The sequence below is a fragment of the Rhea pennata genome, chromosome 1, assembly GCF_028389875.1.
Source record: "Rhea pennata isolate bPtePen1 chromosome 1, bPtePen1.pri, whole genome shotgun sequence".
Lineage (NCBI taxonomy): Eukaryota > Metazoa > Chordata > Aves > Rheiformes > Rheidae > Rhea > Rhea pennata.
In genome coordinates, this window is record NC_084663.1 from 47430617 (window position 1) to 47447015 (window position 16399).

At 32.7% G+C, this 16399-nt stretch overlaps 1 protein-coding gene across 8 annotated transcripts in view; it reads left to right on the top strand.

Moving 5' to 3' along the window:
- Positions 1-16069, top strand: part of TMTC3 (transmembrane O-mannosyltransferase targeting cadherins 3) — a 36158-nt gene extending 20089 nt beyond the window's left edge. For all 8 annotated transcript variants that reach the window (XM_062585001.1, XM_062585010.1, XM_062585019.1 and 5 more), the window contains 7 exons: positions 5758-5906; positions 8167-8287; positions 8978-9089; positions 10097-10200; positions 11351-11520; positions 12345-12571; positions 14060-16069. In XM_062585001.1, the coding sequence (XP_062440985.1) occupies positions 5758-5906; positions 8167-8287; positions 8978-9089; positions 10097-10200; positions 11351-11520; positions 12345-12571; positions 14060-14862 (1686 nt within the window). In that variant the 3' untranslated portion in view covers positions 14863-16069. The remainder of the gene's footprint in view (positions 1-5757; positions 5907-8166; positions 8288-8977; positions 9090-10096; positions 10201-11350; positions 11521-12344; positions 12572-14059) is intronic.
- The last annotated feature ends 330 nt before the right edge of the window (positions 16070-16399 follow it).

The window sequence follows — 16399 nt, forward strand, 5'->3', positions numbered from 1 at the left end:
GAAATGGATTGACAAGAAAGAATATTTTGGATGAAGTGGAAAGAAGCAAATGAAACAACTAGTACTTTTTTGTCTAAGAACACTTGCCTTTTTAGTTGCTGACTTTTCAAAATTTCACAAGATGATTGATGAACCCAGATAATGTTTCTTCTTATTAAGTCAGTGATGTAATTATGTCTACCACAAACATTTACCAGCATGCCTGAATCTTGGTCTGCCTCAGTAATAACGTGTTTTGTTTTGTTTTTTTAATATGTAACCTCAGCCAAAAGTTGCATGTGGGTGGGAATATTTATGCACAATTTAACCTTAAGTACTTTTTTTGCTAATAAGCTGACAAATTTGGTTCACTTCAAAGAGACCTAGTATATAGTTATAGCTTTGATTAATATGATTATTCTCGCGATGTTGGAGAAGCAAATCTAATTGCTTCACTAGAAAACTGATTTCCAAATTCAGGATAAGAGGCTTCATCTGCAATGCTACAGCTTATTTTCACTTTGTAGGAGCAAAAGAGACCTATATAGCTGTTTGATATACTAAATGTGCAAAATGACTTTCCCAGAAAATCACAATTTAAAAAATATAACTTTGGACAAAACATATTTAAATGGATAATTAACTGGTGTCTTTAAGTGCTGCCAACATTAACATTTCTCAAAATTGTGAAACTTTAGCTTAATTACTTCTTACTTAAATATAGTAAAATTATTTTCCTCCAGTGTACTAAAAGTAGTAGAAATAGGGGGGAGGAGGGAGAGGGTTTTCATTGTTTTTGGAGAACTTTGAGAACCCTTATTTCCCTGCTTTTCTCTTTGGTCCCCCCAGTGAAATTTGTAAGAGAAGGGTTAATGACATTCTCAGCACCCATAGTAGCAAGTCAGTGTTCTTTTTAGTTTTATAAAATACATATTTATATTATTCCAAGTGGTTTTTATAGACTTCCAAGGTCATTCTGTCCAGTCTGGCAGCTACAATATAGCTTAACTCAATATAATTGTTTAATGAAAGCAATTTTCCATAGCTTAATTATATACATATACTATGTATATAACCTGTATGACCTTTTTTTTTTTTTCCTCCAAGCATAGTATCTGAATGCCTAGAAGCTAATTTCTTAGGAAATGAGAATGCAATATCATATTAATGGTTTTAATACATGTACTATAACATGCAAAAACACTATAGATAAAAACATATTTCTGCGTTCCAGTAAGCTGTTAGTGTCGTGGTATAGATAGTTCTGCCATCCCATAGCAGGAAACTCTTCTATATGGCTTCTCAGTCTGACTTTCTAAAAGAAATCATAGAACCATCTTTAAAGTGAACCAACTTTGTTGTTCAGTAAGACCATAAGTTGTTCAGTAAGACCAACTTATGCAGTTTATGGCAATTTTGTAGTTAATTATATTGAATTACTTTTTTAAAAATTTGTTGTCTTGATACTCAGTTCTGCCAATAAAAGCCTGAATTTATGCTAGTCAAAGTAAGCTATAACCCTGGTAGGTATAAATTCTGTGTGCCATCTGCATGGATGCCACATTGTTTGTATCAGTATAAAGGTGGCTTTAGCATAGTACATTTGGTACCATGACTGTAGGTACTGTTTGATATCTTAAACTCTAAAGGTCTTGAAAAGAAGTGACTAGGAGTCTTGCAAATCTCTATCATGTTTTGGAAGCCTCATCTGTTAGCCCAGTGTTACGAATGAACATTCTGCTGCTATCTTACTGCACAAATGTGTTGTCAAAAAAAAAGCTGTTTAAGAGGAATCAGGCAGGTCTCATACTGAAGCCTAATTTAAGGAGAGAGTCTCAAATTACTTTCATTTAAGAGATCAGCAGATCCACTACAGAAATAAAGATGTTTATTTGGACTTTGTAAAGGAAATGCAAAGGAGAGAGATTCAGAATGCAAAAGAGAAAGGACGCTGCAAGTGTGTTTGAATATGTCTTTCAATGCTTGCTGATATAGAATATAGAATTGGGTACTGTGCCACGTGTGGTACAAGGATAAGACTGAAGATGGGATTCCTCTTCCACATCTACAAGCGACAGTGACCCTCTACACATTTCCAGAAGCAGTCTCGTGTGGTAAACTTGCTAATGAGAGATGCAAAAGATGAAAGACCTATTTTCAGTCAGCAACCCTTTGATGCCAGTTACCTCTGGGGGAAAATGACTTAGGTAAGTGGATGTATTTGTTTAATTTTGTTTTACTTTATTTTTTTTGTCATGGGGAAATTTCTTTTTCAGAATAAGAAATAGGACTAGGAAAGTGTAAAACAGATGAATTGTTCTTTTGAAGTAATTTATTTTACCAACTGACAATAACTAAACAAGTGAACAAAAAATATTTCAATTAGACACATTGATGTCATATTGCTTCAATTAATCAATTATTTTGACAGTAGAAAAGGACATGCCCTGGAAACAATGTACGAGCTATTAAATTCTCTTATTTCTTTTTTTATTTTTTTTTTACAAACAATCAGATGAACAATCAGATTTTGAACAATCAGATAACTGTCTCTGTGACCTTTAAAAATAGATTGCAATATAAATATTGAAAATGTTGAATATGAAGAGTAGTGTAGATCTGGAATTACTTTAGTGGCTTTGCACTTGGTTTCAGAATTAAGCAGCAATCACAGCCCTCTTCTGTTCATGGAATTTTTTTGGTGTAGGCATTTCTTTATTGCTTTTTAATTTTAATTTTTTATCATCTCTTAATGTTTGCTAAATGTCCCAAACAAGTATTGTTTTACTGCCCTGCCTAACACCACCTTCCTGCCCCTACCCTTTAGCCCCTGTCCATGGGACAACTCTATTATTACTTGTCCACAAACTTTGGTAAGTTATTACTGTATAAGTGTCAGGACAGACAGGTATCTTTAGTTTTCCTGGAGGGAGCATTTGACACTTTCGAGTGATATATCTGCCACTTCTAAATTTAGCAGTACTTATTTCTACAATCTCTGTGCTGACAGCTCAAGCTTTGAAATATTGTGTATAATGCCAGGGCTTTTGAATGGTCCTGTAGCTGTTCAGATACTCTTCATACTTTACTATTGTATTTTAGAATGTTCTCATATGCTTTTTTTTCTGCCTGCATACTTTAATGATTTCTGTTTTGTTTTTCTTATCAGATGCCTTGGCTAGGATATTTTTCAAAGGAACTTCTGCATCTACTGAAAGACATTGATAAAGAGAGACTAAATGAGCAGAAGAGAACATGTTTATCTGGGGTAGCTTTGAGGCTACTGCACAGGAAGTAAGAGCTGAAGGACAGTGTGCTAAGAAGAAGCAAAATAATTGGAAGAAGTTTGGAAAATGTTGTGCAGTTCTTCTCACAACAAATGCTACAAAATTATGGAACTTCTGGAGGGAAAAGAATTCCAAGACCTTTGAAACATGTCAGCCATTTAAGTAGATGCCTAGACGAAAAGCATCCAGCGCTGGTGGAGCTTATGCAATATCATGCTACAAGATCCTTTCTACCCCAACCTAATAGAAAACAGTGGCTTTCTCTATAATTAGTGTGACTTCCTGGGGTTGTGGAACCATGTCCTTACTTAAAAATTGAATATAAAATTTTGAGCAATAATGTAAAACCACTAATTTGGTAAAATCATAAGAGAACTTGAAATCAGTAACCTAGCAGACTTCACAAGATCAGTTGATCCATTTAAACTTATGTACATGCCTTTTATACACTTTTAAAGTTAAAAACAGATAATTCACAGTTCAATGAAAGCATATGTAAAACAGTGCACGCTGAATCAAGGCACACTTACAATGCGCTTTTTGTACAAAGTCATAGGTGTTTGGCTGCTCGGAACAGTGAAATATAGAATGATACTAACCCTCAATTCCCATAGTTGCCCTCTATGAAAGAGTAAAGGCATTTCCTATAATTAAATGAAAAAATGTTACAGAAGAATGACTTTGATAGATGAAGGATCCTTGCCATTTCAAAGTGGTTTGAAACATCTGCTCAGACTTCTGTGTTGTGGTTTTAGTTTTTGAGAACATAGATTAGTAGCTAAAATTATGCTTATGTATAGTTTAAAGAATAGCAACTGCTTGTATTGAAAATTTTTAGAAAATTCCTGTCAACTCTTTCTTCAAAGAAATGTTCCATGTCTTTTGTTCTTCTTAGTTGGAGGCCAAATATTTAGGAATAATCATTTCAGTTCTTTTTTGGTACATGAAATTAAAGCTGTTATTTAATGTTAAGACACTGAAGCCTTAAAGCAAATAGTGATGTCTACTTTCTTTGCAGCAGACAGATTTCTCCATCTTTGACTTTTTTCTCCCATACACACACGTTTTGTCAAGATGTCAGCCTAAGAGTTGCAATTAAGGCAGTTAGGTTTGTTTTGATTTTAGGTATCTTAAGGTGCCAGCCGTGCAATATCTAATAAGAGATGTTCATTCAGTAGTTGATTCTGTTTTTTATGCAGTTGCTCACAATCTTAACAGAAACCAGAAAGGCACTTTATTGTAAATGAACAGTAATCTATATGATATGAAAAGCAGTTAACTTTTAATTATTCTAAAGTTCAGTTCTGCTTTGCATATAAAGTTGCTGTTAGTGTATAATTATATTGGGGATTTTTTTATAGCATTAAAATTATTTTTGTAAGAAAACTACAGTTGGTTTTCCATTCCTGACCCAAATGGTCTAAGGCTTGAAAATACTATACCTGTTCTCTTAACTTTAAAAAATTAGTTTACTTTTCTAGTAAGGGATTCTATTGATAGAGTTGCTAGGGCTCTGTAGGAATGGACCATACATAAAGGATCATGAACAAAAGTATATGTATATTTTGTTCACTTACTCTCATGTAGATATTGTAGTTAGTTGTATCTGTCCTTCAAGTTTAAGGTTAAAATGTATGTATATGTGATATTTTGCAGTTTTGCTGTTTCCAGTCGTCTTCCTCTTTTTGGCTTGGAACAATTTTGAAATCGTAGGTTGTGGGGTAATCTGGTTAGGTTTAGTCTTTCCAAAAGCTTTAGGTTAAATGTGTCCATTCTTTCAGCCTGCATTGACCTTGCAGAGTGTTTTTTTTTTTTTTTTAATACAATAAAACTAACTTTTTGAATTTTGCAAATATACAATACAATTTCTCTTGATTTTAAAATTAACAAATTATAAAGAGGATCATGCCTTATTTCAAATTCTTAGTAAATAATACTAAGCAAAAGGTATGACAGTTGGTAAATATTACTGCTTTTGACTTTCAAATATTATGTGTTAACATAATAGTTCTCACTATTATATCAAGTATTATACATTAATAGAAAATAGAAAAATCAATATTTAAAGTTCATTTTATTGAGAACTGTGGCTTCTTTTATAAAAAGACAATGACCAGGGTTCTAGGACTGTTGTTGTTTTTATATGTGGAATCTTAATTTTAAAAAAGAGTATTTTGTTTTCTGTTCAGAGTTCTTGGGTGGGTTTTTTTCTTTATCTTACTGGGTTTTTTTTTACAATTGTTTTTTTTCTGTAATGTAAAGAACCGAATAAACTGTTAAGTAAAAAGAATACCAGTTGTAGTTTAAAGCTTGCCATGTTTAGTGGTCTCAATATAAAACAGAGGTCTTCGGTTTGGGTTTATTTTTCTAATTAAGATCTATAATTTATGTCTATTTTTCTGTTTTTCATAAGTGTGTCTTAATTTGGCTGTTAGATACAGTTTGTAACTACCTAATCTTGGTTACTAATTCACTTACTTTTCTTTTCTAGGCACTCTGCTTAATTGTGCTGCCATTCATTCCTGCATCAAATCTTTTTTTTCCTGTTGGGTTTGTAGTAGCAGAACGAGTGTTGTATGTTCCTAGCATGGGATTCTGCATTTTAGTAGCACATGGATGGAAGAAATTGTCCAATAAAAGGTACCTTAGTAGTATCTGTAACTAGTTTAACTCATCCATCTTAATTTCGTAGCAAATAAACAAGTACACATTTTACCAATGTTCATTTAGCATGTTACAGTTCTTGTTCTGAGGTCTTACTGAACAATCTAGATGAACTGTTTGGTAGTCATGTGGTGTGGACAAATGATAACAAGGATTTTCTTAGACCATTGGGTATTTTCATTTGTAACAAAATTTTTAAAGCTTGGTGAGCATCATTGATGTAAAAACATGATACACTTATCCTTGTTGCTGAAAGAGTTCCAGTGCTGCTTTAGGAGACAGACATTTATTAGACAGCTTAATAGAAAAAAAACACTTTTGCACAGGCAAATATTTGTGATTAAAATTAGTCTATATAGGTTGTGGCCTTGTGCCACTTTTTTTTTATTAGCAGTTGCATGAAGATTGTAAGAGGAAAGGCTAATAGATTTGATTCAGTTGCATCATATTTGTTGAACTTCAGCATGATAGTTTATGACTTTAACCTGAAATACTAGGTTATGCAGAGTACATTGTTTTCTTTGAAGTTTCCTGGACTTACTCACTGATCTGTATTCCTAGTAGTATATCCAGTCTCTGTAATATAAAGAAACACACTTTTGCTGTTTAAAATCTAGGTTTTTTAAAAGGATTACGGAAAAAATTCTTGCTCAGATTTGATCATTTTCAAAAGTAGTTACTGACTGGAGTGTATATAATGCATGTGCATTGGTTTGCAGCATATTCAAAAACCTTCATTACTGCTAAAATCTTAAGAGATGCAGTGCTAAGAATAAACATCAGAGCAATTCAGTACTTTTTAAAATAAAGAATACTTTAGGTGAGAATCTTTCATTAGGAAATTATGCTCAAAAAGTACCTTTTGCAGCTTTGGGGTTTTGGAGGCATCTGTTATCTTATAAATGGCTCTTAGATTTTACACTATCTTCATAAACTGTAAATACTTCCCTGTGACCTGGATGCTTTACCGTTGTTATGCCAGTGGCATCCTTGTGCTAGTTCAGACAAACCCTAAGGCAGTAAATTCCAATCAGTTATAACTGACATCAGAAGAGGTGAGGTTTTGCATGATAAGTTGTGCCGAACTGGTGCTGCCAAAGCTGACAGCTCAGAGTAAGAAATCAGCTATACTTTGTGGGAGTGAGAAGAAGGCATCATCGTGAATAAGAATCAAAGTGGTGTGAAAGAATACTAAGATCCAAGAGGAGAGGATGTCAGAGAAGGGAAGTCAGGCAGCAGGGTGGCTTATTACAGAAAGGTTGGGAATCAGTGCTCTAAAAAGTCTTATGAGGGGGAGAAGGCTCTTTACTTTAGGACTATGTGCAGTGAAGTTGCTTTCTATAAGGCTAGTGGGGATATACAATTAGAGCCTGTGTCATGTGCCAGTTTTTCTCTTAGTTCTGTTGTACTTTCTTTAAAATAAACATAACCATCTAAGTCTGCACAATTTTGTACATTTTAAAATTTGATAGAAAACAGATTTTTTTCCCAACCCCTGTGAAGCACAGAGCAGTGTGTGAAGACCTATGACATAACTCAGAGTCAATAGCTGGCAGTGCTGAACAGCCATATCTACTTGAGGGAAACTTTTAAAGCTTTTTAAATACAAAAGAATGTTCATAATTTTAGGAAAGCTACTGGGTATTCAGTGCAGGTTTTTTCCACAATTACATCAGAATTCAGAGATCTAATGATCAACTTGTCAAAGCATGTATTTTATATCTATTGTGGTTAAATTAAGTGATGCTTAACTTTCAGAAAAATAAACTACATAAACTCTAGAAAAATACTGTTGCTGAGAAGCTGGTCACAGAGAGTGATTTCTGCCCCCGACTTGCAGATTTTAAAACAAAATGCAGATTGCTAAAGAGATGCTGAAAACGGCTTTAAGTTAGGTATTACAGTTACATTAGGATTTTATATGATTATGAAAGTTTGGGTAGTCTCAACAGCAGACCTTTCTGCTGTTTGTTCTATGTGTTTGACATCATGATCACATTCATTTTATTACGTTACAGATAAGCTCTGAATATTAAAAATATACTTTTTCTATACTTTTGGTTTTAATAATGTGTAATGCCTTCATTTTTATTAAATGGATTGCATAGTGATGCAAAAAAATTAGATAAACCATAAAAAAGTTCCTCAATTTATGTGCCTTCTAGCATATAAAATATTTAATTTATTATGAATTGCAGTTTTGTGCTTCTAACATATCTCTCTTTTAATTTAATAGTGTGCTAAGAAAAATTTCTTGGGTCTGTTTGGCTGTGGTATTATTCACTCATGCCTTAAAAACACTACACAGAAACTGGGATTGGGAGTCAGAATACACATTGTTTATGTCAGCTTTAAAGGTACTGTATTTCGTTTCAAAGAATTATTGGAAACTTTTTTATTATTCCTTTCAAAATGCTGAGTATGGTAGAGTATGATAAAATTGAAGAGAAATTATATTTGTTTTGCCAGGTTTATTTCTACATTGATTGTATTAATACTTCATTAGTCACTTTGGAGAATGCTTTAAAAGCACTGTGTGTTGTTGCATGGGAATTCATGTGCAAGAAATAGACTTTTAGAAATAGAATATTTCTTGTAGAGGTAGTATCTTTTGTCTTGATTTTGTTACAGTTGAATATATTATTTTATCTGGACAAAAGCATAGTATGTTCTCTTGAGTACAAAAATCTAAAAAAAGGTGTGAGGCATGAAAATGTTTAAAGTGCATATAACATGATAGGATAGTTTGTATTACCAGCTATTCATTGTCTCTTAACAATTCCAATGAATTTTGGAACTCTTAGGATTTTTAGGGGCAATATCTGAGTAATAGCTTAAAATGAACTTCTTCCTAAATATCCTTTTAATTGTTCTAATTGTATGCTATGTTTATTCTTCGCATATTCTTTACAGGTTTTAGAGTAGCTTGATGAAATCTGTGTCATTTGCTGTGCAGTTTTACATGTCTGATGTAGTTACAAGAAAACCAAATGTTATGTAATTGCAGTTTAATAATCTATGTATTTGTATCCTTTTCTTGTTTTTAGGTAAATAAGAACAATGCAAAACTGTGGAATAATGTGGGACATGCATTAGAAAATGAAAAGAATTTTGAAAGAGCTTTGCAATTCTTCATACAGGCCACCCAAGTGCAACCAGGTATAACCTTTGACTGGTTACCGTTGAATTCGTTCAATAGCTTATTGTTCTCTCCTCTCCACCTCTAATATTTTAGTACTCTAAGCTTGCTTAAAATCTTCTGAATCAACTATTTTTCCCTAACCAAACTTCAAACCTTATAATAGTCTTAATAAATTGATCCATAGTTTTTAAGTGTGAGAAGATAATTCTTTAAAAAGAAATAAACTCCAAAAGATACTTGGGAAAAGCTTGTATCTATGCAGAAATACAAAGACTTCCAATTTAAAACCATTATTTAAATTAATTCAGAAGGAATGCTATCCAAACTCTTAATTCAGTATTTAATGTAATTAATAATATTTAATTTTCTTATTTCAAACTAAAAACTTCTTTAAAAATTAATAAGTCTAGGCAGTATTAAAGGGTATGTACTGAATTGTAGGTACTGTTGCAAAGGAAGTTCTAGGTAGTACTTGATAATTGTTACTGTTTCATTTTAGAAACCTAATAAATTTCAATTTAACATGTATACTGCATTTGTTACATATTACGTTCACACAGAAGAAAGCAAGGTCTGCTTGCTTTTTTTATATTTTAATGTTAGATATTTTCTAACTTTGGAGAATTTCTTATTACTCAAGATACATCATGTTTTTTAAATTTGACATCAGCACTGTTGTCTTTCACTTTGACAGTTCTGTCACAAAGTAACATAAACTGAAAGTTCTGACACACAAATTTGTCAGTCAGATGCTTCTACTATAACAAGAAATTAAAAATAGATGCATATAAAGCATGACCTCAAATTTTAGAGCATTTCATAAGAAACTTTATGATCTGTCCTAGGCTTATGCTTAATTTAATGCTAACTTCATAATTAAGATGAAAAATATTTCAGAATTGTTTTTTTAATGGTCTTTATATAGTAGCTCTACTTAATGCCACTCGTAAGGCATAGTCATTTATTTGTATGGTACTCAATATATGGAAGTATTTAGATTTTTATTATTCTTTTCTTTATTAAGATGATATTGGTGCCCATATGAATGTAGGACGAACTTACAAAAATTTAAACAAAACTAAAAAAGCTGAAGAATCATATATCATTGCCAAATCATTGATGCCACAGGTAATTATTAATTTTATTTTATCTGCTGTCATAGATCTTTCAAACCTTTATTCATGATACAAGTTTTTCTTATTTTTGCATAGCGCTCTATTTTGCTGTATTATTAAAGGGCTTTTTTTTTCTTTCTCTTTTGAAAGAGCAGGTTATAGTCATAACATTTTAAGAAATGCTATTTTGAACTTTTTTCTTCAAACTTTCAATTTTATACTGTTTTAACTTTATACTAATTTGCTTAAATTGAGAATATAAAAGAGCAATAGTTAAATGTGTACATACAGTTTCTAATCACACAGGGTTTGCTCTCCCTTTTAGCTAACAACACTAACGATTGAATTTCCAAACCTACATATGAAGTCTAAAATGTGGTGTTGGAATGGGGAGAAGAGAAATAACAGCAGTGATAGAAAAAATCTTTGCTTGAATATATTTTTTAAAACATACTTTGTTACTCTTATCATAAATTTAGATGTCTGTGTAGGTAATATTACTTATTTTAGTTGTTTAGGAGGAAAAGGAAAGTAATTTTATTGCTGTATATATGAAAGTAACACAAGTTAAGAGTAAAATGAGACTGTCAATAAAAAACAGCAGACTACTGAGGAGAATTACAGCATTAAAAAGTTTGTTCTGTGAAACAACATGAAGATTCTAGACTGATAAAGTATAAGCAATACAACTGTTAGTATATTGTAGCAGTTGAAATTTTCACATCAACTGTAACAGTGAGTGGTAAAATCTTATCACACCTTAGGATGGATAGTCCAAAAAGGAATTAAATTGATAGAATGTGGGTTTAGGCTTTAACAAATATTCTTAATCTGAATTGGGGAAGTTTTGCAAGGGCTGGCTGGTCATTGATGGCCATTTGCCCAGTTAAGCAACAACAGAGCTTAAACTAGTATCTCAAGTATGGTATAAAAGTCTGTATCTTTGCAGAATCAAAAAAGGAAAAAATCTGTTTCTGTTTTGGTATGATTTTTTTCAGGAAAGAAGAATTGCTATTTGTGATTATTAAGAGCCTATACGCTGATATCCAGTGGTACCCAAAACAAATTTGGCAGACTGAAGATTAGATCTTTACTGATTATGTCTCAGATTTTGTTGCAATTTCTTGGTGGTCTATATATGGTACATATATTCTTTTTGACAGATTATTCCAGGTAAAAAGTACGCAGCAAGAGTAGCTCCCAACCATCTGAATGTTTATATCAATCTTGCAAACCTAATTCGAGCAAATGAATCTCGCCTTGAAGAAGCAGATCAATTATATCGACAAGCGATTAGTATGAGGCCAGATTTCAAGCAGGCCTATATCAGCAGGTATCTCTTTTATAGTTGTATATTCTTGAATGTGTATTTATTTAGTTATTTGCAGAACTAATAAACAGTTTTTACTTTATGCAGTTAAGCTACTGGAATGGGTTTAATGATTATGTTGAAATTGGGAGATACAGTTCTGGCATCAGTAATCAATTATTCATTCTTAGAATTCCTTTTAAATATTTTAAATTTCTGCTTAATATTTTCACACATGATGCGTATGGGAAGATTTTATAGCAAGATGCTTCTGTTTGAAATCTTCATGAATTTCAAACTCACATTTCCCATTAGCTAGTTTAGTTTTTAACTAAACAGCTTTTAGTTAGTCTGGATTATAGAGCTTTCTTTACCTTTTTTTGTTGAAGTTGGTTCACAAAGTTGGACCAAGTTGGTCCAGAAGACACAAGACTTGCATGAGTGCAAAGCATGTAAATAGCAGCCTGAGCAGATAACAGTAACATTTCTGTGAGCACTGAGGCTTCAGTTCACTAATTATCTAGTTGAGATCCCCCCTGGGACTTAGGCAGGTGCCAAGAAGCCTAGACTGTAGCTGCTGCAGTGTGTAATTACAGAGTAGCTGTTAGGACCCTTGATGACTCCCCTGCCTCCTCCCTTACATATACACTTCTATATAGATTTTGAGAGGTGGAAGCTTTGGGAAATGGCATAAAACCAAGTCATGTGTTGCTTTGTTTAAAACAAAAGAGAAAAATTACTATTTCACTGCATCTACTGTCTTTAGGAAGGCACACTTTTAGAAACCTTTCAATTATTTTGATATCCTTATGAAAAGTTATTGAAAGTAAAATTTGATTCTTTAACAGGGGAGAATTGCTTCTAAAAATGAACAAACCTCTGCAAGCTAAGGAAGCTTATCTTAGAGCTCTAGAATTAGATAGAACTAATGCAGACCTGTGGTACAACTTGGCAATTGTTTACATTGAACTAAAAGATCCGACAGAAGCTCTGAAGAATTTCAACCGAGCACTGGAACTGAACCCAGCACATAAACTGGCATTGTTCAACTCAGCACTGCTGATGCAGGAGTCTGGTATGTTAGTTGTCCCTAATACAAGCATTGTGTATCCGCATTCATAGAATGCATACTTTCTTTTTTTTTTAAAAAAAAAAAAAAAAAGGTTGTTTTTTGAAAAAGAAGTTCATCGTATCATTCTCAAATGCATTGAGACACAAAAGAAGAAACTGTTTATTGGGAGAGTATGAAATTTGTGCAAAGTGTAAATATACACTAACTGATAAGTACTTTTAAAACAATTTTTTTGTAATACAACATCTTATAAAGAATAGTCTTATGCAGAATTATTGAGAACAGATTACATATGAACAATTTTGAAAAAAGTTGTTGTTTAGTAAAATATGTGCTATACTGATGTTTTACATTTATATAGATATCTGTTCCTCACTGACTAAAATGTATGACCGCTGTGGACTTTAAATCTAGCAAGAATTTCCTTTGTAATATTGCTAATTAGTATGAATCAAGTCCAATTTTAATGTCTAATTTTATTCATATATATATATATATATATATATATATATGATAACTTCTAGCTCTATGGATAAATGAAACCCTTTCGTGAATACAGGCTGTTGCAAAGAATATTTACCAAGTAACTACTAAGGGATTCTGTTTCCTCTTATTGGAATGGCAAGTTACCCCTAAGAAAGGGATTCAGTAGGTTTGATTGGAGCTATGGTGCAAATGGTTTGTTGTTCATCTCTTGTCCTCATGTTGTAAGTTATGTAATACCAGAAACCACAAGGGCTTCAGACAAGCAGAAGTGTTAGCTATCTAGTATTCAGTTACTCATACTAGAGGGTGCCAGGAGGTGAAGAAGAAAGCTAAAGTCAGCTCCCTGCTCCCCCATCCTTCAAAAAGACTTGCCTTCTTACAAAGAGATCTTCACTGAGTGTTTAGTAGCACAGACTTCAAGCTGAGACTCTTAGCATGATCAGATATGATTAATTTTCACTATGGTAGTGGATGGTATTTGAATGATTGGGTTTGTTTGTTGAGGCAAAATAAGGGAATTATTTTGAGTTTATTTTAACTGGTTATAAAAAATATTTAGCCAGGCTCAATCTGAAGTTACTGTGTCATCCCCAGCTTTAAATTCTATCAATCTATTTTTAACAAAATGAGGTCTTCCATGCCAAGTTTGCCTCTGTGAGAACAGATTTGTCAGAACTAATGTCTTTTCTCCATTCCTGTTGGTTAATCAAATGTGAAAATAATCTCTCTTAAGCTTGTGGAGACACCTATATTTGTACTTTATACAAAAACTAAATACAATTCAAGAAATAATAGGGTAGTGATGCTAACTTTGGCTACAAGTCAACTGTAAGTAGTTTTATTCTGTAGGGAAAAAAAACTTTATAAAAAGCTGTTAGCAAAAAAGTAGGATTTTTAAACCTTTTGCAGTTGTACTAAATGTTTCATTTTAATTTGTATAAACCTTAGCATTTCACAGGCCTAGTCCAAAAGTTCTTGAGAAATCTGAAATTTTGTGTCCTTTAGGTGATGCTCGGCTTAGACCTGAAGCTAAACAAAGACTATTAAATTATGTGAAAGAAGAACCACAGGATGCAAATGGCTATTTCAATTTGGGTATGCTAGCAATGGATGACAAAAAAGATACAGAAGCAGAGGCCTGGATGAAGAAAGCGATAAGGTTACAGCCAAACTTCCGAAGTGCTTTGTTCAATTTGGCACTTCTTTATTCTCAGACAGCAAAAGAATTGATGGCATTACCCATCCTGGAAGACCTACTGAGATACTACCCTGATCATACCAAAGGTCTGATTTTAAAAGGAGATATTTTAATGAACCAAAAGAAAGATATAAGTGGAGCAAAAATGTGTTTTGAAAAAATTCTGAAACTGGATCCTAACAATGTACAAGGAAAACATAATCTTTGTGTGGTTTACTTTGAAGAGAAAGACTTAAAGAAAGCAGAAGAATGTTTGGTTGAAACTCTATCGTTGGCACCTCATGAGGAATATATTCAGCGTCATCTGAACATAGTCAGAAGTAAAATTGCATCACTCAGTGCTGCAGAGCAGTCATCACTTCCAGCAGATGGGATTGCAGCTGTAGAAGAGAAAAAATCATTTGAAAACTTGAAAGAAGTAAAAAATGAAAAGAAAACCGCCCAAACAACAGTTAAAGGGCAGTTAAAAAATAAGAAACGAACAGAGAAAACCAACATGGGCAAAGAGACTTCTAAAAAATCTACAAAGGAAATCAAAGACATTGAGAAAAAGAGAGTTGCTGCTTTGAAAAGACTAGAAGAGATTGAACGTATATTGAATGGTGAATAGCCTTTATCATGTCACAACAGAGTAGGGAGAGAGTACTATTTTTAATTATTGTTTAATATGTGATCCACCTGGGAAGTGGAATCAGTGCTTTGAAAACAGAAATAATGTCAAATGCATATCACTTAAGCAGCAAAAGGTAGTTCTACTTTTTTTTTTTTTAATGGGAGAAATTTGCAGCTTTTAAATGTGGGAGGTAGATGGGAATAGAATAATAAAGGATTGAGAATAATATAAATGCAGAAACTTCCAATAGTGAGAAAGTGGCACTCACATAAAATTATTATTACTGAATATCCCTGTCTACCAATACTTTCAAAGAATCAGTGAAAGAGCTGAATTGAAAGTTAGTGGATTAAATCAGACACTGCTGCTTTTCCCCACATAATAAGCCTGTTTGTGTTTTCTACATTTCAGTTTACACATTAGCAGTTTAAATCTTTCTAGACCTCTGTTATACATGAAAAACATTTTCTTTGCTTTATTTGTTTTCAGTGCTTAGTGAAAATTCAATAAATACCACTGTTTGTAGTATGTGTGTGTTAGACCATGGGATGATGCAACAGCACACTAAAATTCTTTCAGTTGCATTCTAAATATGGGATGGTGTAATAACCTTTTAATTGCTCTTTACTTACAATACTAATGTTTTGTACTGTTTTATCTGATAGAAATCTTATGGTGCTCTTAAGATCTTTAGACTATACTTTTCCTTTTAAAAGAAATACATGTTTCTCTTCAACTGTCAATCATCTGGTTGTTTTTAAAAATTATGTAAAAAATGGGCCATTTTACCACTTTTTCCCCAGTCCATTGGATGCTGAAAAATGCACTTTTGGTACAACAACCAGTATGCTATGCAGTTGTCCTTGCTGACTGATGGATGACTTTGTGTATTATTAGTATTGATGACTGTGGATTGAGTCCCTGGTGTAGTAAATTATTCCTTATGTATAGTAAACTGGCTTTACTATTTAGTCATTGGAATAGTATTTTTGGTCTCATGACTTTTCACACAACTAATTTAAATAATGTTTAGCCATTGCTGAGGGCAATATGATAATAATTAAACCACTGAAATTTAGCAGTTTAACATGAGGAATTGTGGGTAATATACTTCCAAATACCAAGTTTTGTTGTGTTTGTATTTTGTTGTGGGTATCTGTTTTTATTAAATATTTATTTTGACTACTAAAATATTCCCATTTACACTTTTCCACTAACGCATCATTTTAATTTCTTACATGAAATTAAATTTTTAAAAAATCTGTGTTGCTTTTATCATTGTGCAATGCATGTGTTTTTTTTTTTAATGTTACCTATTATTAAAGTTGATGTTTTCATTGACTATGATGAAGAAGAGAAATGAGAGTTGGGTTCAATAATGGTTGAATTAATCTTTAAATCTAACTCTTTAATCTTTTGTATTTTTGTCTCATTCCATGAGTCAGAATTATTCCTTAGCAACCCTACTACCATGATCTTTTCTGTAAACAGCTCAGTTGCTTGCCTCAGACTGTAATCTAGTTGTAAGACATAA